This window comes from Miscanthus floridulus, chromosome 4, assembly GCF_019320115.1.
Source record: "Miscanthus floridulus cultivar M001 chromosome 4, ASM1932011v1, whole genome shotgun sequence".
Classification (NCBI taxonomy): domain Eukaryota; kingdom Viridiplantae; phylum Streptophyta; class Magnoliopsida; order Poales; family Poaceae; genus Miscanthus; species Miscanthus floridulus.
This window is the reverse complement of record NC_089583.1, coordinates 88,561,414-88,588,428: the sequence shown is the minus strand read 5'-3', so window position 1 is coordinate 88,588,428 and position 27,015 is coordinate 88,561,414. Positions and strand designations below refer to the sequence as shown.

General features: G+C 42.6%; 3 protein-coding genes across 3 annotated transcripts; 1 reads left to right on the top strand and 2 right to left on the bottom strand.

Annotated features, from left to right (window-relative positions):
- Positions 1 to 455: 455 nt before the first annotated feature.
- On the bottom strand, positions 456 to 3,299 carry LOC136552016 (uncharacterized). The gene is made up of 7 exons (XM_066543561.1): positions 2,943 to 3,299; positions 2,637 to 2,849; positions 2,399 to 2,551; positions 2,048 to 2,167; positions 1,875 to 1,961; positions 1,342 to 1,799; positions 456 to 754 (listed from the first exon to the last, which is right to left on the bottom strand). The coding sequence occupies exons 1-6, from the start codon at positions 3,297 to 3,299 to the stop codon at positions 1,374 to 1,376; spliced, it is 1,356 nt and encodes a 451-aa protein (XP_066399658.1). The 3' UTR covers positions 456 to 754; positions 1,342 to 1,373.
- Positions 3,300 to 3,557: 258 nt separating this feature from the next.
- Positions 3,558 to 6,703, top strand: LOC136552015 (glucosamine 6-phosphate N-acetyltransferase 1-like). The gene is made up of 2 exons (XM_066543560.1): positions 3,558 to 4,098; positions 5,572 to 6,703. The coding sequence occupies exon 1, from the start codon at positions 3,588 to 3,590 to the stop codon at positions 4,092 to 4,094; it is 507 nt and encodes a 168-aa protein (XP_066399657.1). The 5' UTR covers positions 3,558 to 3,587; the 3' UTR covers positions 4,095 to 4,098; positions 5,572 to 6,703.
- A 1,344-nt stretch (positions 6,704 to 8,047) lies between these two features.
- LOC136549942 (eukaryotic translation initiation factor 3 subunit C-like) lies at positions 8,048 to 12,584 on the bottom strand. The gene is made up of 4 exons (XM_066541374.1): positions 12,401 to 12,584; positions 11,691 to 11,753; positions 9,738 to 11,564; positions 8,048 to 9,288 (listed from the first exon to the last, which is right to left on the bottom strand). The coding sequence occupies exons 2-4, from the start codon at positions 11,712 to 11,714 to the stop codon at positions 8,332 to 8,334; spliced, it is 2,808 nt and encodes a 935-aa protein (XP_066397471.1). The 5' UTR covers positions 11,715 to 11,753; positions 12,401 to 12,584; the 3' UTR covers positions 8,048 to 8,331.
- Positions 12,585 to 27,015: the final 14,431 nt, after the last annotated feature.

Genomic DNA, 27,015 nt, shown 5'->3' with positions numbered 1-27,015 from the left:
AGCACGTATAGTGGTGACAAAGCCACACGAACCACCCTAGCATTTTGATCTAAGGTCTTGTAGGTACGTAGATAACTAGATATTGTAGGCATGTAAACTGCTTTAACAAATTTCAGAATTGACTTCTCACTTTAAGATGTCCTTAAGACCTTTAAATTTGTTTGTATTGTGCTTCAGCAATTCATATACTTGTATGTTGGCATGTTTAATTTTCAGTGTTAAATAAAATGAATTATGTGAAGTTGGACCGTCTTAGCCTGAAATCCTAGCTACACACCATTATGCATGGAGAAATAAACTACATGCTTTTGTGTCGACTGTGCCCAACTGTGTTTAACATCTCTAAGATGGTGATCTGCTGGACAGAGAAGCAGAAACCCCGTAGGGCGGCAGTTCAGAGGCACTCTAAACAAACAAAAGAATGGTAAACTATTTCGTAAGTACGAAGTCCAAGATTCCACAGGATAAATTAGTCCACTATTAAATAGTATAACCGATAGATTCAAGAGAGGGGAGACGTTGACTGTTGAGATCCAAATGACATTCTATACACAGGAGAAGATTCCAACGCTGAAGCTAGGTAAGGTGCCGATATGGTCCATCTAGTGAGTGACAGACAACTTTATTAAAGACTAAAATACATGCACAAGTTGCAGCCATACTGTTTTGCCAGAAAGAACCGGAAGCCAGGAAGCATCACGGAAAGTTCATCAACCAAAATCGATAACATCTATCAACTTCATCTTCTCCAAATCTGAAATGGAAACAGAATAGATTGGTCATTATTGCAAGGCAACTAAAAAAAGTGTTGTTGCATTTGCTGCGGCAAGGAGGGAATTGAACTTCTGGCTGTTACAGCATATGATAATAGTATAATAAACACTTTGGAATTATATCAAGTAGACAAGTAGACAAGTAGCAAGCATCACTGACTACATATAAATTAATTCCCTAATAAACAAAAAAGGTGCATGCACAATCCATGTATATATGAGGCATCCTGAAGTCTTTGGGAAACATCTAATCGATTTGGGGAAGAAGCAACAGGAAGAACAATATCTAGTGTATCAGGGAATTGAATCTCAGGACATGGTTCGCTATTATTTCAGTATTTCCTAAAAGTTAAATCTCCATGGATTAATTTATTTTATCATGTTCCTTTTTCTTTTAAAATAAAAATAAGTTTGATTTGATTACACTAGTAATGAATAGAAGCAGCAATGGCAATGATGAAGGAAGAGAAGCAGGATAAAACAAATAAACACTAGAGTACTTATACAGAGATTAACTGAAGCAAACAACATATTGCTAGGATAAGAACAGCAGGTCAATTTAATGTACCAATCGGGTAATGACTTCTAGATGGCTAAACTCTACATCCATCTTCTTGTAGCTTTATTCCTTGGATCTTGCTGACTTTGTCGTCTAATCCTTTTAAAATCTCCATTAGAGGATGTAGATTGCTTCTGTCTGCCAAATGAATTTGTTTCTACCTTTGGATTAATACGAATCTCTTTTAAAGGGCTAGTTGAGCGCAGCTTGTGAACGAATGACATTTTTGATGGAAGAGATGCTTTTGCTGCAGATACTTCACAACTCCCTATGGAATCACCATCTCCTGGAGTGCTATCAACCAGATGCTCATCAAGGTATTCTCTTAGTGCAACAGGAGATTCAGAATCTGATGATGAGCTAGAACTGCTCATATCATACAGAACATTGTTTGACATCATTGGCAGATCAGTGCAGATTGGACTTATGGCAGAAGATGCTCTTTTAGCCCTTGACAATTCAACAACCTATCAAAAGAACATAAGAAGTCAACGCTTTGCCTGACCACAGAGGATCAGTAAGGACTTGGAAGAATTACTTACCATATGCTTCAGAGCAGCCATGTCTTTCTTCAATTTAGAGATCACCATGTTTTTCCTTTTAAGAACTTCCTGCAGCTCTGCAATTCTCTACATGCCAAAAAGGAAGAGCTTTTCAATACTCCAATAGTATATTACCTGAAATGTTGGCAAATGACAAGTATTGAGATTCTAACCTTCGCATCAGCAGTACTAGATGCATGTGCCGCTGCAGCTAGTTCATTGATGGTTGCATCTTTCTCTTCACATTCCTTCTGAAGATTGTACAATTGTTGATCTGCTGCCAGGAAACTTAGCTGGACACAATTAAGCATGGTGTCACCACACAACACAATTGAAGGTAAGAAAAAGAGTGTGTAAACTTTGATCAAAGGACCCCTTAACTTGAAAAGGCCAAAAGGAATGCATTGTCAAGAATTGTGACATGGAAACAATCAGGTATATGTGAACAATAGATGCGTGGAAATAAAATTTCACACAAAACAACAGAAGACGCTTTAGCCCCAAAAATGTACAAGCATATCTACCTGATTATCCCCATTTATCTGGTCATCAACTGATGACACAACACTCCAGCAGAAGTCTGAGAGGTCCGACATTCGCCTCTCTTCATGATCCATTAAAGATAGACTAGACCTATCGACCATATCACTCCTAGTATCATCTGTCCCGCGGAGATCCTGCACAATTGGTGCATACTCTTCAGTAAACAAGTCTTCTTCTTCTTTTTCTTTTAAGAAAAAAAAATAAGTCAACAGGTGCTACCTTTGCCTTCTGAGGAGTGGCCGCAGCCTCTAGCTTCGTGCACCCACAGCATCTAGATCCCTCTCCATCTCCTATCTTGTTGCTGCCTGCAATCTCATTCATTTCCTTTTCATCGGAAATGTAACTATCGCACATGAGGTACTGCTGTTGTAGGGAGTTCATCTCGACGAGCAGATCATCCAGCTTCTGCTGCATGCCTTCCAGCACCTCATCCTGCGCACCAAAAACATTATTCGCGGAATGGTCACCAAATATTCAATCAAGACATGGATACGAATACGATCGAGGAGATCAATAGCGTCAAACCCTAAGATTAATCGACCGCTGTAGCTGCTCGATGCGGCGGGCGGCGTGGGACCGGGAGGATGCGGCGGCGACGGTGGCGACGAGAAGCACGCGATGGAGCGGGCTGAAGAGCTCCCACGCTACTGCCTCATCCGGGGGAAGGTCCGGTGCGGCCGAAGCGGCAGACGACGCCTCCTCCGCCCCGATAAGGCGACCCTGAAGGGAAATCCACGCGTGCCGCCGCGGGGCCGCCGGCTCCCGGAAGCGGCTCGCGAGGGCGCAGCGGCGGCGGGGGTAAGGCGAGGGCGAGGAGACGGACACTCGGGAGGGTGGGAGGTTCGGGGGCGGGGTCGCCTCGCCGACGGCGGCGGCGACCATGGCGACGAACTGCAGAGGGTTTGGCCGTTTGGGGATTGGAATTTGAGTTGGGGGGATTCTTTGTGCGTTTGAGCGGGGCTTTCAATTTTTTTTTTTTTTTGGCTTTAAAAAATAAAAAATATATTTTTGAACGGTTAGTTTTGGATCTCATCGGCAAATTTCCGGGCCCAGTTGAAAACACGCGATCTGCCGGCCCATCAGTTTATTGGATCGAGAGTGAGGCCCGTATTTGTGACCATCTGGAGCCTCCTCCGGCTGTAGCAGACTAGCAGTAGCACCCGTGGACACATGGAACAGCCGCACGCTCTCGCGGAGGCCGGGGCCGGGGCCGGCGCCGGCGTGGAGGCCATAGGGGATGCGTACATCATCCGCCCGCTCGAGCTCGCCGACCTCTCCAAGGGGTTCTGCGACCTTCTCGCGCAGCTCTCCCCCTCCCCGCCCCTCTCAGAGGAAGCCTTTCGCGCGCGCTTCGTTGAGCTCGCTGCGCTGGGCGCCGATCACCTGATCCTCGTAGCGGAGGACGCTGCGACGGGCCGCCTCGCCGCTGCGGGGGCGGTGCTGGTGGAGCGCAAGTTCATCCGGCGCTGCGGCCTTGTGGGCCACTTGGAGGACGTGGTGGTGGACGCCGCCGCGAGGGGTCGGGGGCTCGGGGAGCGGCTCGTGCACCGCCTGGTGGAGCACGCTAGGGGCAGGGGTTGCTACAAGGCTATTCTCAACTGCACAACGGAGCTGAAGGGGTTCTACGCCAAGTGCGGGTTCGTGGAGAAGAACGTCCAGATGGGGCTCTACTTCTGATCTAGTAGGTTCCAGCTTCTCCGATTGCACGCCCTGTTTATGTTGTCTTCAATTGATTCCTCAATTCAGCAAGTGCTATTGGAAAGATCTGTAGGTTCACCTGTTTCCTTGAAAAATTCGAGCTAGTGATCACTGCGGCTTGCATTGCCTCAACATAATTATGTGATGTGTGACACATTTACTGAATCCACTTGTAATGGGATGTTGTCAGAAGTTATTATAGATCTCTTTGCTTTTACCAGGCTCGTAAAATGATTTCCATGAGTAATAGTAATCCTGAATAACATTTCAAGTTCATTTCCTGAACAAAAAAGATGGCAGTTGTTTTGCCTTGAGTTTGGACCTAGGAGGCTAGGACTATGAGGTTATTCAAGGTTTGATACTTTGAGCATGATGAAACTTCCATGGAAGGCAAATAGTGTTTTATTGGATAAGATCAGTGTCAGTAGTGTTCCATTTTAGAGGGTGCATCTGTTATGCCTTATGTGCATTATTCAATGAAGAATGAACATAATTGGTCTTATTGAGAAATTGAGGGTCCTAGATTATTTGCCATAGATCTCTTAGAAGTTAATATGTGCAAGACACATTTCATGGAGTTGCGTGTGAGCATAAAAGTTTCACACAGATAGCGAGAATTAAGTAATTGTTTAGTGTAACACATTGGTTGGTGTGTGTACTAAGAGAGAGATAAAAAAGTGGGCGCTAGGTCATTCAAGATATTTGCATTCTTGCATGATTGGGAAAAGATGTCTGAACTGATCTTCAAGATGAGGTATAAACAATTCTGTGTATTTACTACTACTGAAGCTATGTTAAGCAGACTTAACCCAATAAGGTTCTTCCTTTGCTAAAATCAAGTAGTGCATGTTAACCAGCTAATGCTCCTTTTAGGGCTGCTTTTAAATATTCAGTTATCTTTTAACAGAACCGTACTTGTCCAAATTTTTTTGTGAAAGCAGTATGTTTATATTAGTGGTATATTTTGAGGTACATGGATCAGGGATAGGATAGCTTGTGCCAGAAAAATCCAGCTGGTGTGAAATCAGCACTCCCTATTCTCTTATAGATAGATTATCATGTCTTACTGTATTTTCATGCTAAGAATAAGAATTTCTGTTCTGACATGTTCATGGGGAAAATGAGGTTACCCTTGCTTAGATATAGTCTTTTTAATCTAGGTGACTCTACCTTGGCAAAATTTGACACTCAGTAAGATTCAATCATCGTGTAGGATATTTCAAAACGAATAGCAATCTTTACTATATCGACATCCTTTTTGTCTGTGAGCAACTGAGTGTAAGTAGGGTGCATGATGTCGGGTCACTTATTCCTCCACTTAGATCCAAGTAGAGCACAAAGGATAGCAAGCCAGTGGCCAGATAAACGGAAAAACGAAAACGAACAATATTCTCTGTCACATTGCAAATGAATACATCTCATTGACATGTCAGTTTGACAGCTACCTGTCTTGTAGGTAATGATGTAAATTTGTAAAAGTCAGCACTCAGCATTGCAGAGTACTTCATCCTTACCCAGTTACCCTGAAAAGAGCAACATATGGAATGATCATAAGAGCTTATCAAAGCTCTGTGACCTTTATGCATGCTTGTACTGGAAGTTCCAAAGATTTCATTTCTTATGATTTGCAAAAGTATAGCCTTTTCTTTTACTTTATTTTGATTTTTTTTCTCCCGCTTTATGGTTCATATGGCTCGTGACTCAGAACTGCAGTATACATCTGTAGTACCTATATCATTTTCCATTCTAAGTCATGTAGACAAAAATGGCTATTATCTCATTGCCAGTAGGCAATCTTTAATGAAGTCTCATGATGGACGAATACTCTGTGGTTGAATCAGGTTGTACTCAACCAGCAGTTAGTAGGTATAACAAATTGAGAGTTGTCCTATTCGACTATTTCTGAAGAAAGGCAAGGTGAAATGTCTGAATAGTGCCTGTAGAACTCCGTTGTTTAGAATGTCTGAAGAAGGAGAAGGGGTATGATCCAGAACATGTCAGTGGCGGTCACTGCCTGTTCAAATGGGAAGAACTCTCTCCAAGGAGAAAGGTGGCTTGGGAATTAAAGACCTTGAGATTTTTGCTAGGGCACTGCGATTATGTTGGTTGTGGCACAAAATGGAAAAATAGAGAGAGAGCTTGGGCACAAAATGGAAAAATACAGAGAGAGCTTGGGCACGAATGTATGTGCCCTGTGATAAAATGGATAGGGATTTAGTTTTCGCTTCAACAATTGTGTCAGTGGATAAAGGGGATTTGGCACCGTTCTGGCTATGCTCTTGGGTTGATGGTTCAGCTCCCAGAAACATTGCACCAATGCTGTTTGCAAGTGATACAACATACGGCATTCTTGGCGGCCCTCTCGAGTTGGGTTTTTTACCAAGCTTGAGTGGTTCGAGTGGTTTTGGCTGTTTGTAGCTGTTTATTCAGGTTTTGGGTTAGCTAGTAGTTGCTGGTGGAGGGGCTCTTCCCCTTCACTCCGAGCTGCCCCTTTGTCCCCTTTTCTGCTCTTTTAGTTTTTGTTTTTCTTTTTTTCCCATGTAAATTTTTGCTTCTAATAAATTTATTCGGCAAGTCCACGTGGAATGCTCGGGTCCTGTGACACTGTTGTTTGTTAGCAACATTTGTATCTCCAAATACGTTTGTTATGAAAATGGATTCAATGATCTATCTAATTAGTATTATGTACTATAAATATATATTTGGTCAAGGTTGAGTACGATTAACTTTTTGAAAATGAGAAAGACAAATAAAAAGGAACGGAGGGAGCTTGAACATATTTTAGCTCACTCGTTGACCTAAATGTAACCGCCATCCTACTACATCACCCAATTTTCTTTGCAGTTCTGATGATACTCCCTCAGCATTGGACAACTTGTTTCATATGTGACCAATATAAGAGATGCTTTAACCCATCGTAGCTCACTCTTTGACCTAAATGGCTAAATGTAACTGTTTTCCCCTGAAATCAACTTTATTCGATTCGACATATAAAAGAAGGGGATAAAAGGCAACGACACACGATAGACGAAGTTTCGTGGGGTGACTAAATAACAATTTATTTGTACCAAAGTTTAGTGGTGTGACTAAATAACTAAGGTGGTGTTTGGTCCTTTGAACCAACCTCATTCTAGATCGATATGGAGTTCATTCCATCCCACAATTTTCATACTCCCTTCGGTCCACAAAAGAATGCAATTCTCATTTTTCGAGAAGTCAATCCATTTAAACTTTGACTGAATTTATATAAAAAAGTAATAATGATACAAAACAAGTACTATTAGATTAGTTATAGAATATATTTTTATAATAAATTTATTTGAAGATATAAATATTAATACTATTTACTATAAACTTAGTTAAACTTAAACAAATTTAACCAGCACGCTTCTCATAATTATATTCTTTTGCGGACAAAGGAAGTAGAAAATAACCACATTTCTCATGCAGGCTGTTCGGGAGGCCGTATCGTATCGTGGATTATTTACTGCTGGCTGATTTGGTGTGAGAGAAAAACACTGTTCCCGGCTGGAAATTTACAATCGTTTACGAGCAAGCGAACAGGCTGATGATGTGTTCTTTCCACAATTTTTAGACAATATAACCACGTCTCATGCTTGTACTGGTTATTAGCCTTCGAGAGTTGACCCGAAGCAGAGCCATAAAAAATACTTGCTATAAGCATGTGACAGATAAAAAATACTTGCTATAAGCATGTGACAGATGACTTGATCATAAATTAACTCATTCCATTCCACGCGAAGCAAGCGAGAGAGAGGATAGACCACCCCATGGCCTATTCCTCCAAGGCTCCAACCACACAGCATAAAGGCACCAGAACTTGTTAACAAATCTACTACAGATTTAGCTGCCACTAATTCCCATGATAAGTAACTCTGTAACTGTATCACACACAAGCAACAAGCAGATCAGCGCAGAGTAAACACAAATACAAAAAGTATAGCATTATAGCAAGAGTCACAAGTAGATATCAAATATAGGAGCGAATACATCGTCTCACTCCCACGACACAAACTAGAGTACCAAACTCTTAGTTCAATTTCCTAGACCCTTGAATTAAAAGGCTACAACGAAATAGAGCAAATAGGTGAACGACTGAGTTTAGAACAGAAGTTTGTAATTATGGAAAAAGCAGTGCTTCAAAACTTGGCCTTCGGGAGAACTTCAGGCTTCCTTGAGCTGAGAATTATCACACCTAAACTCTACCAACCCTGTTTAGGTTCACCATGCGAGCACCACCATCACCACCTCTGGCTGAGGAACCAGACTGGTTGCGACCCCTTCCATCCTGAAACCGTGAACCGCCACCGTAGCCCCCGCGGGAGCCCTGATTGCCCCTGTCCCTTTGGTGCCCACCACTTTGACCAGATCCTCCACCTCTACCAGAGTATCCAAACCGGTTGCCACCACCCTGCCGCCCTTGTGATGAGACGAAGTTCTCCTGCCACTTTCCCATATTGGATGAGTCCTGACCCTCACCCCTGCGCCTGGGTGGCGGTACCCCCTCAAGAGTACCACCAGTTCTTGCCTCGTATGCCCTCTCATTGCTCTCCACCAGGACTGAGAGCTTATCTGCCATCTGGAGGAGTAGCCCCTGAAGCCTAGTTTGATCCACACTGTGGAATACAATGCACTTTGTTGGCTGGTCCCAACTAGCATGAAGCTCTTCATGCATCATCATCTTGCTAACAATGCTGTGAGCATGCTGCTCGCTGAGATCAAACATGGTGGTGAGCTGGTTAAGGCTCAAGGACTCGTAGCAAGACGAGTATGAGAAGAGATAGGTTCTAAGAGCTTCCTCCTTGATCTTAAGCTTCAGCATCTCAAGAACATGATCTCTGTTCCTCAAAAGCTTCCAGATCTCCAGCGAATTTATGACACTGAAAGCCTTTTGGTGATCACCCTTGTTGAGGGCTCTTGTGGCAGCCATTACATGGTCCCTCACGTTCTCTGGCGGCCCAACAAACGTCTGCCTTTCACTCACTTCAAGAAGCCTTCGGAATGTTCTGCTCATAGGCCTCCGCTTGTCATAAGTGCTGGCAGCCATATTGGGGACTTCAATCAGCATAGCACAAATCAAGTGTGTGGCTTCCAAAAGTTCCAGGTTTATATGCATATGGTAAGGCATTTGCCTTCTCCTCTCAAGTCTTTCCTGCAGTGTTAGGGTGACTACATCATTAACACTGATATAACCAAAAGGATACAATCATCTTTTCCTTGTATAAAACTACCACAATTGTAGTCTACAGGTAAAGAATATAATAATAAAATTAATATGCAGTTTGCTCTAATATTTAATAAAGAAGAGTAACTACAAGTAGCATAAAGGAACTACATCTGTGTAATAAACATAAGTACAGCCCAACGTAGAAAAATGTAAAATTTTGTGATATGGGTCAGAATTATTACTGCATAAAACAGGATAAAGCATTCTAATCATATTAAAAAAGCAACAGAAACATAAATAATTAACAGATACAAGAGGGGGATACTACTGTGAAAATATTATCAATTGACACACATAAAATTTTCTAACTAGTGTTTTGCTTGTGTGAGCATTTACAAGAAAAAAGGATGAGTTGCATAGGGGTTTAGATTTACCTGTTCAGGAGTTTTTTCATGGTATCGGCTTTGTTGCACACCTTGTGCAAGCAATTCTTTCACCCTCCCAGTAGAGTAGAGATCGGTCAAGCATCCATGGGCTTCATTTATCAAACCAGCCCTGAAAGCACACAGCCCCAACTGGGCCATGACTCTATTGAATAAAATCTGTGATGATATGTCCATGAGCTGAACACCATCTTGTAAATGACTCATTAAAAGCAAGTCACGAGCCACTGCAAACTCATCAGAGATCGCATGGTGATATATGTCACACAGCATTGCACGGGCTTTGGTCCTTTCATCTCCATACTTGTAAATTAAGGACATCAATCCATCCATCAAAGTTCTACCACTCTCTGGAAAAGTAGGCTTCCTCGGCACAACCTCTGGAATCACAATAAATGGTGATGGTCCTCTATTGTCATCTATTGCTTGATGTTCATGACCAGCCTCTGCATCATCATCATCCAGACTGTCCTCAGGCTGCTCTGCGAGTTTTCTCATTGCATCATACACTTCTTGGGGTTTGTAGTAAACCAGTTCAACACGGCGCAGAGCAACCTTGGCAGCAGCTTTGAGGTTCCCAACCCTCTCAAGATAATCTTGGACATTCTGTGCAACAACCAAAAACAGGGGTTCCTCTCTAAGCCTCTGAACATAATCTTTTGTGTATGGATCTGTGCACTGCAAGGTCTTCAAAAATTCAGAGTCCAGTCTCTCGAGGAATGCAACCAGTTCACCGACAACATGAATTGTTCCATTATAGTCTGCACCCTTTTGAGTTTCCTTCTCATCAGGCTCAAATGAGGTGTCTACTACAATGTTAGGATACTGCTGGAGTATATCAAGCACAAGAAGCATATTATTGACACACTTTTTCCACACATTGACTGGCATATGCCCAAGTAGACTGGGGTTGACATCAAACTGCGCAGAAATCACATGGAAAAGGATTTCAAGCTTCTGAGCTGGTGTTTTGGCCACACGGGTCAAAAATGTTAACTGCTCAACACGCTCGATCCTTCCAGTACCTTTCTTTCCCCTTGATGCTACAATCTCCTTGAGTTTCTTATCGACAATATCCCATGTGATTTCACTTGGATCTTTCAAGAACTGCTTATCCATCAGCTTATCCTTCTTACTCCTCTTCTGTTCCCAACCTTCCTTGTCATCATCATCTTCATCACGTTCCTCTTCTGATTCTGACATAGCTATTTTATCAGGATCTTCAATCTCTGCATCACTCTCATCAGCATCATCGTCGTCATCATCATCCATATCTTTATCATCCGCAGCTTCATCTTCAAAACTCTCTGGATGATCCCTGCACTTCTGGATCTGCTCTTCATACTGCTTGTTGTTCTTCTTGAGCTTTTGCTTCATCGCATTGAGTGCCTTCGCATTGCTGCTGCTCATCTTCTTCTTGGCCTCCTTGTTTGCAAGGGCTTCAGCAAGGAAGTCCTCCAGCAACACAAGAGCCTTGATATACATCTTTGGAACCTCGGTGGATTCATTGACACGAACAACCTTCTCAAGATGTTTGTTAAGCTTCTCAAAACTCTCCTGCAAGCTAACCCAGTCATTGATCTTCATTGCATTACGCATCTGATCAACAATAGATCTCATCTCCTCATTGCGCTTGTCCCTCAGGGAGCGGATCACGCGGTGACCCGTATCAGACTCATCGCTGTCATCTTCTTGGTTCTTCAAATAGCGGTTTCCACCACTGCTGCGTCCCGCATCACCACGGCCTCCATCATCATCACTATCACTGCCCTGTTCTGACTCGACTTCTTCCTCCTCCTCCTCAGACTCACTGTCCCCCTGAAGTTGCAAAGGACCAGGCAAGTGTTAGATTCTTGCATCAACAACAATTGGATCAATTTCTTCAGTATGCACATCATGAATATACTGGCACGCTGGTTTCATTGCGCGAAAGAAATCAAGTACCTGTCCCCAGAAACGGGATGCCATGGTTCCGGCTGCTTCTTTAGCTTCTACAAGACTCAAGCTCTGCAAAGAATACACCAAGAATGAGCTATAATTAATCAATAAAAAACAGAAGAAATAGTGGAACCTGCATTAAATTGGAGGCCGGGCTGACACAAAAGTAAAATAATTCGGGTACCAAATTTGAAGAGAGTATCATAGTGAATCAATCCTTAGAAAAATGACTTTAAAAAACCAGTGACTATGAAACAGAAATAAAGTTCGGCATAGCAGGGGCAGGCGACATGGGGGTACACACGCACTCCCAATATTTTTTGCAAAATAGTCGAAGTTAGTATATAATACACGTATACACTTGTCATTAGATCATATCCCAATACAAGGTTCAGCCCAAATTGGATTGTTCACAAATGAAAAAAAATGATATAATATTTGCTAATACAGGATTGGAACTAGAATATACAGTTCAAGTCTTCCAGATATGCATCAGTTCAACCTAACCTTGTTATCAGTTCAAAAGAACGTAACAATAGTACAGATATGCATCTAGACAATCCTGGTCATGCGCATGGAGCAAATTCGCATCTCGAACATGTGGCCCTTCCTACCGAATTCGAATTGTAACCCTTCCTACCGAATCCATCTCGAGAAGTGGAGATCTTCTAATAACTGCTACGTAATTTGTGAATTAGGTTTAGGTCGGGACTCACCTTTGGAGGACCGGAGGAGGATGCAGACGGCGACACCGAAGGGGAGGGAGGGGCGCCGGTCGCGTAGACGGTTTGTCGAGACTCGGGGAGCGGCAGCTTATGCGTCGGGCCGTGGCGCGGTGGTCGGGAGAGAGAGAGAGAGCGAGCGGCGGCGACCTGCAGGAGGGGCAACCGACCGGGGCGGGGATGTGGATGCGGCAACACTGCTGCTCCATATATATCTAGGGTTACACCGTGGGCTGGGCCGGCTGTGGCTGTTTCGTGGGCTAAGTACGTCTGGGGTTGACCCAGCAACCCATTACACGACTTTGGGTTTACCCACTTCCATCGCTGCTAAAACCCCTTAACCAAAAATGTTCAAAAAAAAAACTTAACTAAACCAAATTTCACCGTAATATACCTATATTTATTCTGAGTAAATTATATGGCCTTGTATCTTAGATCAGGTTAGAGACTCTTCACTGAAAAATCATACTGATTTGCACATTTCTAAATGGGACAAGTGGTAAGTCTCAAATAAGCACACATGCTAATTGCTAACATTAGTTTAGTACTTTAATGATTTGATTTTGGCTTTTTTCGCAACATAATTTTGAATCAATATGTTTTGCATCGCCAACTGATATGCCATTAATTGAAACAATACCACAACTTAAGTGTAAGCATAGAGAACGTCTTTCCTCCTCAATTGATTCTAACTTGGATATTTAGGATAACCAAACTTACTAGATTACGCAAATAGAACAGGCATCGCGTTACTTATTCAAACTTTTATATCACTTAAAAATTTAACCGATGTGTATTCTATGGTAATCCTAATACTTGTTTGGTCGTGTGTCGGTGTATCTTACTACCATTAGAGACTTCACCAAGATCTTTTGTGCTCTCTTCGTCCCAAATTATAAATCATTTTAACTTTTCTTAGAGAGTCAGAGCATCTTAAGTTTGACCAAAATTATAGAGAGAATGACAAAGATCTATGACATCAAATAGGTATACTATGAAAACATCTAACGATACGTACTTGGTATTATAAGTATTATTTTGTTATATAAATTTAGTCAAACTTGAGATACATGGACTCTCCAAGAAAGTTAGAATGACTTATAATTTGGGACGGAGGAAGTAAGTTGGGCGACAGAAAACTCTTGTGTAGCATATTATTATTGCTACATGTTGACAAAACCTAACCCATGTAGAGTACTAAGACAAAAAAAAAACTTTTCCACCATTTGACTTAAGATTGAACACAGTTTTCCATCTATTAAAAATTCTAAACTACAGTCACATTCAAATTCGTAGTCGCTTTTTATAGCCTACTGTTTTGATTTTATTAGGATTTTTACTAACACCCATACTTATATAAGCTTATTATAGACTTAAACCCATGGATTTACCTAGTTTAGAATAACAGACCTCTACAGATGTGATCATCTTATAGGTTTACTAGAAATCACAACTAGCTAAATAATCGAGGCTCTTCCTGTCGTGTTGATCCGTTGCTAAGTTTTCCTATTTTGGTTCACTTAACTGACTCATGAGAATTCTCAACGACAATTGCAGTAATTTGAATGGAGCTATACAAACAACTTGTGCCACAAACTTAGACGTTCATGTCTTTTTCAATCATTGGTACAGGAAGCTAAGCATGTATCTCTTCAAGATTTAATCATCCGCCTTTGTGAGGTCTTACTAGCTCCCATTGATCTTTGCATCCTATAGGAACACAATTTGTTATGTCTCAACCACTTAGTAAAAATATCTAGTTCAATATCCATTGGCTTTATTAGAGCAGCTCCAGTGTTGAGCCAAATCGAATCGTGAGGCTAGAAAACCGAACACAAAACATTATAGGAATCAAACCATGCATGTTGGAATCAAAATCGCATCCTGCAGGTGCGTCGAACCATAGTAAATAAAAATCCATCGTTGTGAAGAAAGTATGCCGACATCTGACACAAGCCTTCAAAGAGTGCATGCCCAGCCACACATCGGAGACCCAGACAGAGAGAAAATAGACTTTTTCAGTTGACGTCCCCAATTGCCATTTTCACAGATCGAATTCTACAATGTGGGCACTTACTCTCTGACATGCTAAAAGTTTTGCAGCAGAAAATCAATGACACACTGGAGCTGCCCTTAGGATACCATATGGATAACTTTCTGACTTATAATCTATTAACCTTCTTTTGAAGCCACCATGTGCTAGGGGAAAGGATCTTTGGAAAAAAAACTGATGAGATAACTTTATTACCTTTCGTTTGAAGCCATTCATTAAACTTATCATAGTGCCTTTGCATGTGATCAGTAATTTACGAAAATTATAGACTTAGAATGTGAGCATTATATTCTGAGTACATTTCTTATAACTTTCTGGCAAACAGACCATAATAAAGTGCATTAGTAAGTCATCAGAGATGAACCACCCAACTGATTTTAGCTTAGCGGCCCCGTCATACATGAACTTATGTACTCACCAAGTCAACTTTGCCAAGTATAGCATGAGGTAGATAACTTAGTTCCTTGTCATTCTTCTTAATAAGATATTCTCCCCTTATCAAATGGCTGATGACCATCTTGGCCACCTATTGAATTTATTAAAATTATGGAATCAAGCAGTGTGGTGCATGCGGCTAGGGCGAGGTGTATGGATAAAGTGGGCTGGGCTCCTTGATGGGCCTTTGTGTCCAACTCTAGATCCATAGATCCTCTATTTTCTTTTTTTATTTAAGACAATATATGTATGTGTGACACGTTTAGAAACCATCTTGTCTAGACGTGCCTTGGCTCATCTAAATTCTACTAGGCAGAGGGTCACCGCCTAAGGCAAGTCGGGGGTTTCAAAGGGGTTTTATTGCCCTCTTTGGCAGAGCTTCTCCATCGGCTTCGGAAGTCATTTGGAGCCATTTTCTGCCAAACGGGATTAAGTGAAATGGCTTCACTAGGGAAGCCCCTAAAAACATGCTCTCACAGTGATTTGGGGTGGGATGGAGTCAAAAAAAAAAGTGGCTTCTCCCGGCTCCTCCTCCAGGCCCCTAAAAACAAGTTCTCACAGGAAAATCGTTTTGCCAAACGTTTACCAAAACAGCTTCAGCTCCACCGGTGAATCTGTTCGTGGAGCTAAAGCCAAAAAATGGCTTCACTAGTGAAGTGAAGCCCTGCCAAATAGGGCCTAAATGATGTGACACATCAACAAATCTGCTTAGGTGGCAAGATATTTACGAGGAGAGAGAGGAAGTGAAAGCTCTAGTTTGGTTTTGGTGAATTGATGAAACCCTAAGTGCTAACCTAGTTTATCAAAGTGATCAAGAGATAGGTAGCACATTTTAAGTGGTGAAGCAAATGAAGATCATGACATGATAATGGTGATGCCATGGTGATGATCAAGTGCTTGGACTTGAAAAAAAGAAAGAGAAAAACAAAGGCTCAAGGCAAAGGTATTAGTGGTAGGAGCCATTTTGTTTCGGTGATCAAAACACTTAGCGAATGTGATCACATTTAGGTTCGATAGCCGTACTATTAAGAGGGGTGAAACTCGTATCGAAATACGGTTATCAAAGTGCCACTAGATGCTCTAACTTATTGCATATGCATTTAGGATCTAGTGGAGTGCTAACACCTTTGAAAATGTTTGTGAAAATATGCTAACACGCATGCACAAAGGTGATACACATTGTGTTTAGCACTTGAGAGCAAGGGTTCGAAACTTCACTGGCGGAGTGCGGACAGTCCGACGGTGCCACTGGAGCCCTGTACAAAAAACACAGGGTTTCTCATAGTGCACCGGACGCTGGTCACACAGTGACCGGATGCTGGTCCAGCGTCCGGTCAGTGGCGCGCAGTGAAGGCCGCCCTAATCTCTTGACCGGACGTAGGTGACCGGACGTAGGCTGAACACTATTCAACATCTGGTCATGCTGATGTGGCAACACACAGAGAAGAGGGAGAGTGATCGGACACTGGGTGCGTCCGATCGTGAGTGGTCCCTTACTGGAAGTGACCAGACGCTGGGGTATTGCGTCCGGTTATACACTATAGTGCGTCTGGTCATAACTTAAATATACTGATGACCGTTGAGATCGGGCGATCAATATTTGAAGCAGGGGCCACATGGCGTGCATCGCGTGACCGGATGCTAGGGTCCTGCGTTCGGTCGATTTGACCGGCGTGTCCAATAGCCCTAACTTTTTAGAGAACAGAGAGCCAATGGCTCTATTCGTGGGGGCTCTCTATTTAAGACGTATGGCCGGCTCAAGCTCACTCTCTTGGCCATTTGCATTGACATAGCAACCTTGTGAGCTTAGCCAAAGCCCTCCCACTCGTGTCCATCATTGATTCAACATCTTTGTGAGATTGGGAGAGAATCCAAGTGCATTGTTTGAGTGATTGCATCTAGAGGCACTTGGTATTCGTGTTTCGCTGCGGGATTCACTTATTACTCTTGGTAGTTGCCACCACCTAGACGACTTGGTGCAACGGAGGAGGATTGGCATGAGTTGGTGATTGTTTGTGGCCATCTCCCTGTGATTGTGAGGGGACTTGTACCTTTCCCGGCGGAGCGCCGAAAGGTAACCCTAGTGGATTGCTCATGTCATTGAGTTACCTCACTTGTGGGTAGGTTCTTGCGGTGTCCAATTATGTGGATGAGGTTCGTGCAACATCTCTTAGCCGCCGAACCACCAAGTGTTGGTCGACACAACAGGGACGTAGTGTGTTGGTAAGCATGTGAACCTCGTGAGAAAATTGGTTGTCTCTTGCCCTCTGATATTCTTCCGGTGATTGAGTTAGTATTCATCTTGTGATTGGTTCACTCCTCTATGCGGCGGTATAATCATCTTACTCATTTATATCCTCGCAAACTAGTTGTAGCAAGCTCTTTAGTATAGCTAGATTTAAGAGCTTGCTTTGTAGCTTAAGTTCATCTAGTGGAGCTCTTTAGTGTAGCAAGTGTGAGAGCTCTTAGTAAGTAGTGACTTAGCAAATTGTGTGTCTAGTGATCATAGTAACTAGAATTATTGGATAGGTGGCTTGCAACTCTTGTAGAGCTAGAGCAAGTTTGCATTTCGCTATTTGTCATACTAATCAAATTACTCTAGTTAGTTTGTAGATTTTTAAATAGGCTATTCACCCTCTCTAGCCATATTAGAACCTTTCAGGAAGGGAGTGTCATCAGAATCAAATCCGCTTGTCCTGATTACCCAAGCGATGAAATCCTCGTTGAGGCCATGGAGTTTCATTCCATCGTGCTCAGGCGGGATCTCCTGTGACGCACGCCCTCCCAGCACCCCCTCCCGCGCTTCCCCTCCCTGTTCGCACCAACTCCCTCAATCCCCAACTGAAAGATTCTAATGGCTAGAGGGGGTGAATAACCTATTGAAATTTTCTACAATAACATTTAGTAAAGATGTTAGACAATTAAACGGCGAAGCGAGTGTTGTGCTAGCCTACTAAAAAAGCAAGCCACCTACCACAATTCTAATGACTATGATCTTTAAACACACAAAGGCCAAGTCACTACACTAAGTTAGTGTGCTCTCAAAGGCTAACTAAAGAGCCACACTAACCACTAGACCCGACACAAAACTTGCTCTCAAAACTAATTACACTGAAGAGCGAAGCAACACTAGAAATGTAAGCGCACAAGAGAGGGTGGTGATGATTATACCGCCTGAAAGGACCTAGGATGCCGCCTAGAGGGGGGTGAATAGGCGTTTCTAAAAATTAACACCTTTAAAAGCGGAAACAGTTAGAAAGGGGAGTTTCCAAAATGGAAACTCCAAATTAAGAGTACTACCACCCCTCACAAGTTAGCCACAAAGTAAACAAGGTATAAAGAATATATCTAGAAGCTACAACCCTGCAACACCAAGTTAGAACAGAGAATAAATAATTTCAGTGCAGGCAGGAAATACCGGACGTGTCCGGTATGAATACCGGATGTGTCCGGTATACACGATTTCTGCAAATCGGCCCCAAACTTGCTCCTTTCGATTTCTATCTTCAAACCAAACTGCAGGCACCTAATGGAGATGACAAAATACACAGAGAACCTGTAGAATAGCTAGAGCAACACAAATATCAAATGAAATGCGAATTTAGACACGATATTTGTTTTACCGAAGTTCGGACTCGTTCGAGTCCTACTCTCCATTGAGGGGGCTGCGGGCGACCCAGCGAAGGTCAGCCCTAGAGGGTACCATGAAGGTCACTCTAGCCAGAGTCTTTTCCAACTCCTTTTCCTCCTTCCACTAATTTGATTCCGAGGCGGCGGAATCGACCGTTATAAACTTTCCGAAGCAACCACAATCTCTCAGTTGCTCTCCGGTGACGCCTAGCCGTCTAGGACCGAAGAGTCCAAGAGTAACAAATGCGAATCACGAGATTGACAATATGCACAAGTGCTCAAGTGGTGGCTTGCTCTCTTTTTCAAATTCTCTCTTAACCCACAAATTGATTTTGCAATTTGGATCACACACTCACTAAGAGAGGGTTTAGGAGAGTTGGCAAGGCTCAAAAACGTGTGTCTATCTCAGTAGAATCAGCAGCCTCCAAAGGTGGAGGCTTGGGGGTATTTATAGCCCCCTTGAAAAACTAGCCGTTTTATAGCCGTTGCAATACCGGACACGTCCGGTATGCATACCGGACACGTTTGGTATGACTCATACTGCGTCAACGGTAACTAAGTTACAGTGAAGTTGTGAGGCGTCAGAACTCCCGAAGAACGCCGGGACTTCCGACCGTCGGAACTCCTGACTCAAGTCGAAACCCCCGACCCTCAGTAATTTTGAAAAACATGTAACTGAGTTAAAGTTAGTGAGGTGTCAGAACTCCTGACATACGTCGAAACTCCCGACCCTCACGGCTTTTGAAAACTAGCCGTTGGCTTCTGGTCATCCATACCGGACACGTCCGGTATGAATACCGGACACGTCCGGTATGACCAGGACAGTGAACCCTCCAAGTCGGTCGAAGTGCGACACGTCGGAACTCCCGACCCATGCCAGGACTCCCGACCGTCGGAACTCCCGACCTATGTCGGAACTCCCGATGAACCAACCCGAGAACAACAGTTTTACAGCTGCTAGACAAATACCGGACACGTCCGGTATGAATACCGGACACGTCCGGTATTGCCAGACCAGCAAAAAATCAGTTAGCACTTTTGTTGCTCAAATACTCAAAACTCACATGGGTTGGCTTGAGCACTTATGAAACATTATCTATCAACATGATGCATCCCTCTTAATAGTACGGCATACCTATTAAACTCAAGATAAATGGAAATATAAATTTGTACCACTTGAGTTGTTCTTTTTGAATTGATGCCGTCCCTTCTAATCTTCATCAAGTAAGGGTGCTAACATGTTGATGTTGATCTTTTCACTTGAGCATAGCCATCTTGAGCATGTGACTTGATTCCATACATCAAGTTTGAATAATCCCAAATGTATCAAGTCACTTCCATCAAATACTTCATCATAGATTTGATCCTTCACATCAATATGACCATCTTAGCTTGATTAGTACCTCAACTAAATGCAAGTACTTTCTTCTTTACCCTAGCTAGGTTCTTCGGCCGCCAAGCCGTCGCTTGCCCTTCACCCTTGCTTAGTACCTCGAAGCCTTTCCTTGCTATCTTCACCATCTCAAGCCATCAAGTCACATCTTGTGTTGAATCATCCATTCATATGTATTGTTATCTTTTTTTATTTTAATTTAGCAAGCTTCAAATATGAGACCATTCTATATGCAATCCCTTATGTCTCATTAACTAATAATCATGAGCTTGCTTTCACATAGTACATGGAAATCCCACAAGAAATAAGCCTTCACATGAATTCCATTTGCATTGTTGTCTTGTGCTTGAACTAGATTGTTTATACAACAACACGTCATTTTGGCTTTCATTAAGTACCTATGAGATAACCTATTACCTGTTCACACTTAGCAAACGGGTTAGTCCTTTAATCATGTTGTCATTCAATCATCCAAAACCAACTAAAGGGCTAGATGCACTTTCAATCTCCCCCTTTTTGGTGATTGATGACAACTTGATTAAAGCTTACAAAATGATATAAACATTTAAACTTTTGGGTTCAATGATTTATGAGAGGCTCCCCCTTAATATGTGCTTATGATTAGAATCCACAAAATGACCTCAAATGTCAATTGCATATACTAAAACAAATAGGAGACTCCTCCTAAATCATTGCATCCGTGGAGTGCATGTGTGTGTGACAAAGAGAAACCGTGATGCATATGACAAGATATATCATACAAGAATAAATATAAAGGCATCACATCAAATATTTTCATTCTAGCATGCATAGTCCTTATGAAAATAAATATGACACATGTAATTCACACATAGCACTCATTACAAATTTTCTCAAGTCCAGAAACCACTGATATATATAGATAAAGATCATGTCTCAAGAGATACATAGATAAAGCATAAGTAAGTCTCATCTCTCACATGATACAATCTATCTCAAATCCAAGATACATCAATGAAGCTCAGAAACAAACTACAGCCTGCAGTACATATCTTCAGGTACAAAGATAAGCAAATGAAACTATCTTGAAGCTTTAATCAGTCTCTCTCCCCCTTTGTCATCTATCACCACAAAGGTCCAACAATGACATACTAGGGACAAAGGGGCTACAAGCTGTCACTAATCTCTGGCATCACTCATCATCATCATCATCTCTCCCTGCATCTTCGTCATCAGAGCGGGTAACACCAGCTGGACGAGAACCACCGGCACCAGATGGGTCGTAGCCACCAGAGCCGTAGTAGCCACCACCACCTGTCAAGTCACTCCACCAATCTGTAGCATAGTCGTCGGCAGTGCTAGGACATGATTGAGAGTGAGTAGGCACACGAGCCTGAAGTGGTAGAGTGTTAGGGTGCTCAGGTGCCTGCTGCTGCTGCTGTCGCTGTATGAACTCAACATACTCTCTATCATATCTAGCCTACTGCTGCTCCTTAGTCTCAAGCTCATTAGCTGCCTCATCTGATAGAGGAGACCTAGGAGGATCAAGCTCAAGATTAGAAGCAATTTGCTTCAAAGTCCGAGTGTCCTTCCTCCTAGCCTCCCTCTCCTTCTACTGCCTAGTCTGGATGTCACGGCACATCCTAAATATGGAGCTGAAAAGCCTGCGGATAGGCGAAGGAGGACTACCACGGCGTGAAGTAGAACGTGAAGGTGCATGTGGTGAAGGTGAAGCTCCTGCTGGTGCACCACTCCCAGGTGCATCTGCCTCTGGTGCTGCTGCTGCTCCTCCTAGTCCTGCTGGAGGTAACCCTGTCTTAGGTAAATCTGCAATAATCTTCAGGGCCTTGTGAATCTTATCATACTCAAATGTGTGCCCTGTCACCTGCTCAATCATATGCATGATATAAGGAGCAAAACCATAGCCCTTGAGGGGCCTCTCTCCAACACTCCTGATCTCGGACCAAATAAAGTCAAACACGCTGAAGGGCCAAGCATTAGGTGAAATCCTGTGGAGTAGGTTCCTAGAGTAATCAGCAATGGTGCCCTTGTCTCCACCCTTGTAGTCAATAGTCTTCCTGAACATCCTGTCCAGGTACCTATAGGTAGGGTGAAGACCTAGAACCTTCCCCACAGCTCCTCTCTCACCACCAGGAGGATACATATATGCAAGCTGCTCAGGGGGTAACACCAGCTCGGTGTGGATCCTATCCCTCTGGAGATCATCCTCAGAGAAGCCAAGGTGGGCGGCAAATACATCATAGTCAACACTGTACCACTGGCCCTCAAGCATCCAGTGCATCCGCCTCTCATCCTCCTCAACGAACAGAGTAGCATAGAACTGAGCTACTACCTCTATGTTCCAGTCATGCTGGAACTCCATGATCTCATAAACTCCTATGCTCTGGCAGATGGCAATAGCATGATCAACTGAGGCCTTCTGCAACTCTCTAATATATTGCCAGTCAATCCACTGAGACCTGGCAATTACTGGATTCCTGGTAAGAATCACACTAGAGTAGAAGTCCAAGTGAAAGGCTGTCTGGAAGCGGTGATCGTACTGAACCTTAGGTAAGCTCCTCGGATCAACCCTTCGCTCATCTCTAGCCTTCCTGGTCATACCCTTTCCCCTGTAGTCAACTCTGGGAACATAGGAGGGCACATTAGGCAGACGTGTCTCAAGAAGACCATAATGCATCCCCTAACCAGGCTGGTGCTAAACTAGAGGAACTGACTCCTCCTCCTCAATCTTATGCTCCTCATCTGAGCTATCACCATCTGATCCTCTATCAGTGCTCTTCCTCTTTCTTTCATCTCTAGACTCCACTCTGAACTCATCAGTGTCTGTGTTAGAAGAAGAGCTCCCGGACCCCTCTGCATACTGAGCTGCTGCACTAGAGGCAGCCCTGGTGGACCTCCTGCTAGTTGGCTAAAATCTAGGATGCATATCCTGTCTCGCCTTCTTGTACTTCTCAAGTGCTGGATCATGCCTGTGCTTGGACCTCGGCTCCTGTCGTCCACTCATGGCTGCTGTCCTGTATCCAAAGATTTCCAAAGAATTTTAGATACATGCCCATAGCTTATTCTTGAATTGTAATTAGACACAGATTCTTTTATCCAAGGTTTTACAATCACCTCGACACACCATTGTCACAAGGTTTGCAAAACATAGATATAGAAGAAACTATGCCTAATCTACAATTCTAGGATAGCATTGAATCAAAGGAAGCAGAGAGCCTGCTCTGCTGGGTAATACCGGACACGTCCGGTATCATACCGGACACGTCCGGTATGGGCCACCAGCAACCCTAACTAGGGTTCCCTGATTCAAACCAACACGGATTAATACCAAACTTTGGGCATTGCTTCTCCATCACCAATGCAGCATATTGACCGAAGGAATTTTCAAATCATGTATTGACCAAGTAGATCAGACGAGGTCCGTGATTAGGGTACCTTAAGAGAAGAGAAGAGAGAGCGATGTGAAATCCAAATCCACGGGCTTTCAATCCTTGATCCAAGCCTTCTCCAATGCAATCTCCCTCTCTCTCTTTTCCTTGGTGAAATCCTTGGTCGCCCTAGGTGGGAAGAAGGGCGTCGGCTGGTTTGTTTGGAAGGAGACAGACAAGTCTGGGCCGAAGGGGTACTTCTGTTTTTATAGTCCCGCTCATACCGAACACGTCCGGTATGAATACCGGACACGTCCAATATACACGGGCTGGCCCAATTTATTCCAAAATGTGTTTTCTCTCTTCCAATCCCCTTTTCTGTTATTTGTTAGTCCAAAAAGGTATATAATGTTGATCCAATCCGAGTATCATCACTTTCCTTATCCAATGCCGTAAAATGATTTTCTCTTTTCCAAATATATGGCATAATCAATAATTTGCTTGCTTGAGAGAGATAAAGTGAGACAAAGTAGATTGTGGACTTAAGAAGACCATGTCATGTGTGATTAGCAGATCAAACAATCAAGGAGAGCTATAATCACCACATGATAGGGCTAGGTCGCAAAGACCAAGATTCAAATAGTTTTTCAAATTCACACCACCTACACATGCTAGTTATGAGTTTTGAAAAACATCTCTCCTATGTCACACAAATGCACATTCTAACATGTAAAGGGCCTTAGATGCACTTACAATACATGTAAGTAAAAACATACCTTTGCCTTGAGCCCACAAGAATACCACTAAGAAGACACATGGCATGATAATCTTTATGTTGACCTTGATTGCCAAGTAATCATGCTTGATACAAATTCAATTTTTCATCCAAAGGACTACAAAGAGTGCTAGATAAATTTGTTAGTCCACAATGGTGCAAAATAGAAATTTAGCTCCCCCTAAATAAGTGCTTCAAGTATTTTGAATGACTTTCAACAAGCACTTTTATTCTGATAAGAAATTGAGAGCCAATTTTCATTTTGACCATGAACCAAATAAGATTGCCATATTTAAAAGTGAGTTTAAGAGATGCTCACAAACCACTTAGATTTGATAAAACACAAGCTTCTGAGTATGTTAGGGATATATGAAAAATGTATGGATTGAATACTCAGTTGCAACACAATTAGTGTTCTGGTCCATGCAATACCGGACATATCCGGTAGTATACCGGACACGTCCGGAATACACAGAACAGAAACACTGACTTTCTGTCCCTGGCCATACCGGACACGTCCGGAAGTAATACCGGACACGTCTGATAGGTGTAGGACAGAACCAATTAATTCACTGCATGTAATTTTAGCTCTAGTATTTATTGTAAACTTGCATCTCAACAAATGAATTGCTTTACTAGAGAGCCGTTAAAAGCATCATATGGCAAAGTAGAATTGCTTTTAATTGAATCTTATTAGCCACTTTTATTATTTCACAAATGTACCTATTTGTGAACTATAGAACACGAAACAAACAAAGTGGCTATCCTACAAGGTTTAGGTACTTGTTACCAATGGTGAGGATGAAATCTATGATATGTTCATTGAATTATCTTCGGGTCAACCATATAAGAGATTATGATGAGAATTAGTTGATAGATTGAGTGAATATTGTCAATTTGCTTGCTCAACCACCCCGAAGCCTTCATCTCATCACCAAGTACCTACATCATTAACCTAAGCACACTTTGGTACCCAACTCTTGTTGGGTCCTTTTGAGTTAGTCAATAAGTGCTTAGGCACCCAAATGGCTTTAGCATTAATTTGTGGTGAACACATCACCTTACTAGTGCTCACTCCATTTGTGGTCTTCCTAAGCATATCATTATAAACAAATGTGTTTGGCTTAGGAGTTTTACCATTTGGGCATTTATGGCTTAGATGCCCCTTTCTTCTACAAGCATAGCATATGCGGCCTTTGTGTGCTCTATGCTTGCTTTGCTTGTATGGACATCTATCAACCTTGTGGCCCATCTCATTGCACCCATAGCATCTTCTAGTTGCAACTTGGGCTTCCTTTCTTGCTTCTTTGTACATTGGGCATTTCTTGGTAGGATGCCCCAATTTCTTGCTCATGAGACAAGCACTTTGTCCATGACTCTTCACTTGCTTGGCCTCCTTGGTAGAAGCCTTTTGATTGGCGGCTTCAACCTTGTCGGCCCAACTCTTGTGTGGACACATAGCCCACTCATGTCCATACAATCCACAACCATAGCACATCCTTTTTCCATGTTTCTTGCTCTTGGTTGTGTTGGCCTTGCTTGAGATGTGATACTTTTGTTGGGCTTTGGAGGAAGCAAGGTTTGAACCCTTCTCAAGCTTCTTCACCATGTTATCACGGTTATCTTGAGAAGGTTGTCCTTTCTCCTTACCCTTCAACCGAATCACATCTTTCTTTAATCTTTGCACTTCTTCTTTGAGCTCTATGTTTTCTATAAGATTTAGCTCAATCGAAGATTGGCTTGCTTGAGTAGCACATTCATTAGTACAAGAAATATTTAATTGAGATGGTGTACTAGTGAGCGGATGTATGAGAGGTTGAGAGAATTTTACCGATGTAATCACAACCTCATGAGCCACCTCAAGCATGATGCTTGATTCTACTACTTCCTCATGAGAGCACTTTAGATGAACATAATTTGCTTGTAGCTCATTATACTTGCTTGATAGTTCATCTAGCCTTGCCTTGAGCTCAAAGTTTTCCTTCTCTAGTTGTGAAACACTAGAAGAGGAGTTAGTAACTAAAGCATGCTCAATTGACAATTTTTCATACCTCTCATTTATTGCCTTTAGCTCTTGCAATTTGGAGATGAGAAACTTTTCTTGATTTTGAAGCGATTGCTCTTGCTTCTCAATCTCTTCTTCAAGCTCATCATTCTTTTCAACTATCTTCATGATGATGAACTTGTCTTTATGGTTGAGATGATCAAGGTTGTAGTTGTCTTCAACTTGAACATCACTCTTATCTTGATCATCTACTTGTGCTTTCTCCTTTTCTTGATCTTTATTGTTATTCATCTTCTTGCTTTTCTTGGCCATCAGACACAAGTGATGAGTATCATGAGATACTAAGATTGACTCATCACTTGTTCGCCATCGGGCTTGAGCATCGCTGCAAACAGCTGCTTGCTGGTCTGCTGCCTCGACCATACCGGACACGTCCGGTAGGCATACCGGACATGTCCGGTATGTGCAGGCAGACAGCACGTCATGTGCTGCTTGCACTTCTTGCTCCGGCTCGGTGCTCAAAAGGTCTTGTGAGGCTTCTTTGCTGCATGAAGACACAATGGACATACTTTCCATTGACTCGACCTCAAGTGCATCATCGCATTTGGATTCTCCATATAACTCAACGAGTTTGGTCCAAATGAGATGAGCACTCTCCGGAGGTGGTTGTCCATTGAATATTGCCTTATCTTGAACCTCTGCACTCAATGTACTCAAAATGATATTAATAGCTTGAGCATTGAGTTGCACACATATCTCTTCCTCTTTTGATAAATTCTTATAGTTGCTCCAATCAACTATAGGAAGAGGTATGCTTACAAACACAATATGCTCAACAATAGGACTAATATGTCTAAAAGCATTGAGTACATGAATTGACCAAAGTAGAAAGTTTGAACCATCATTTTGGAGAAGCACCGGCTCCAACTCGATAGGCGTCGACATCCTTT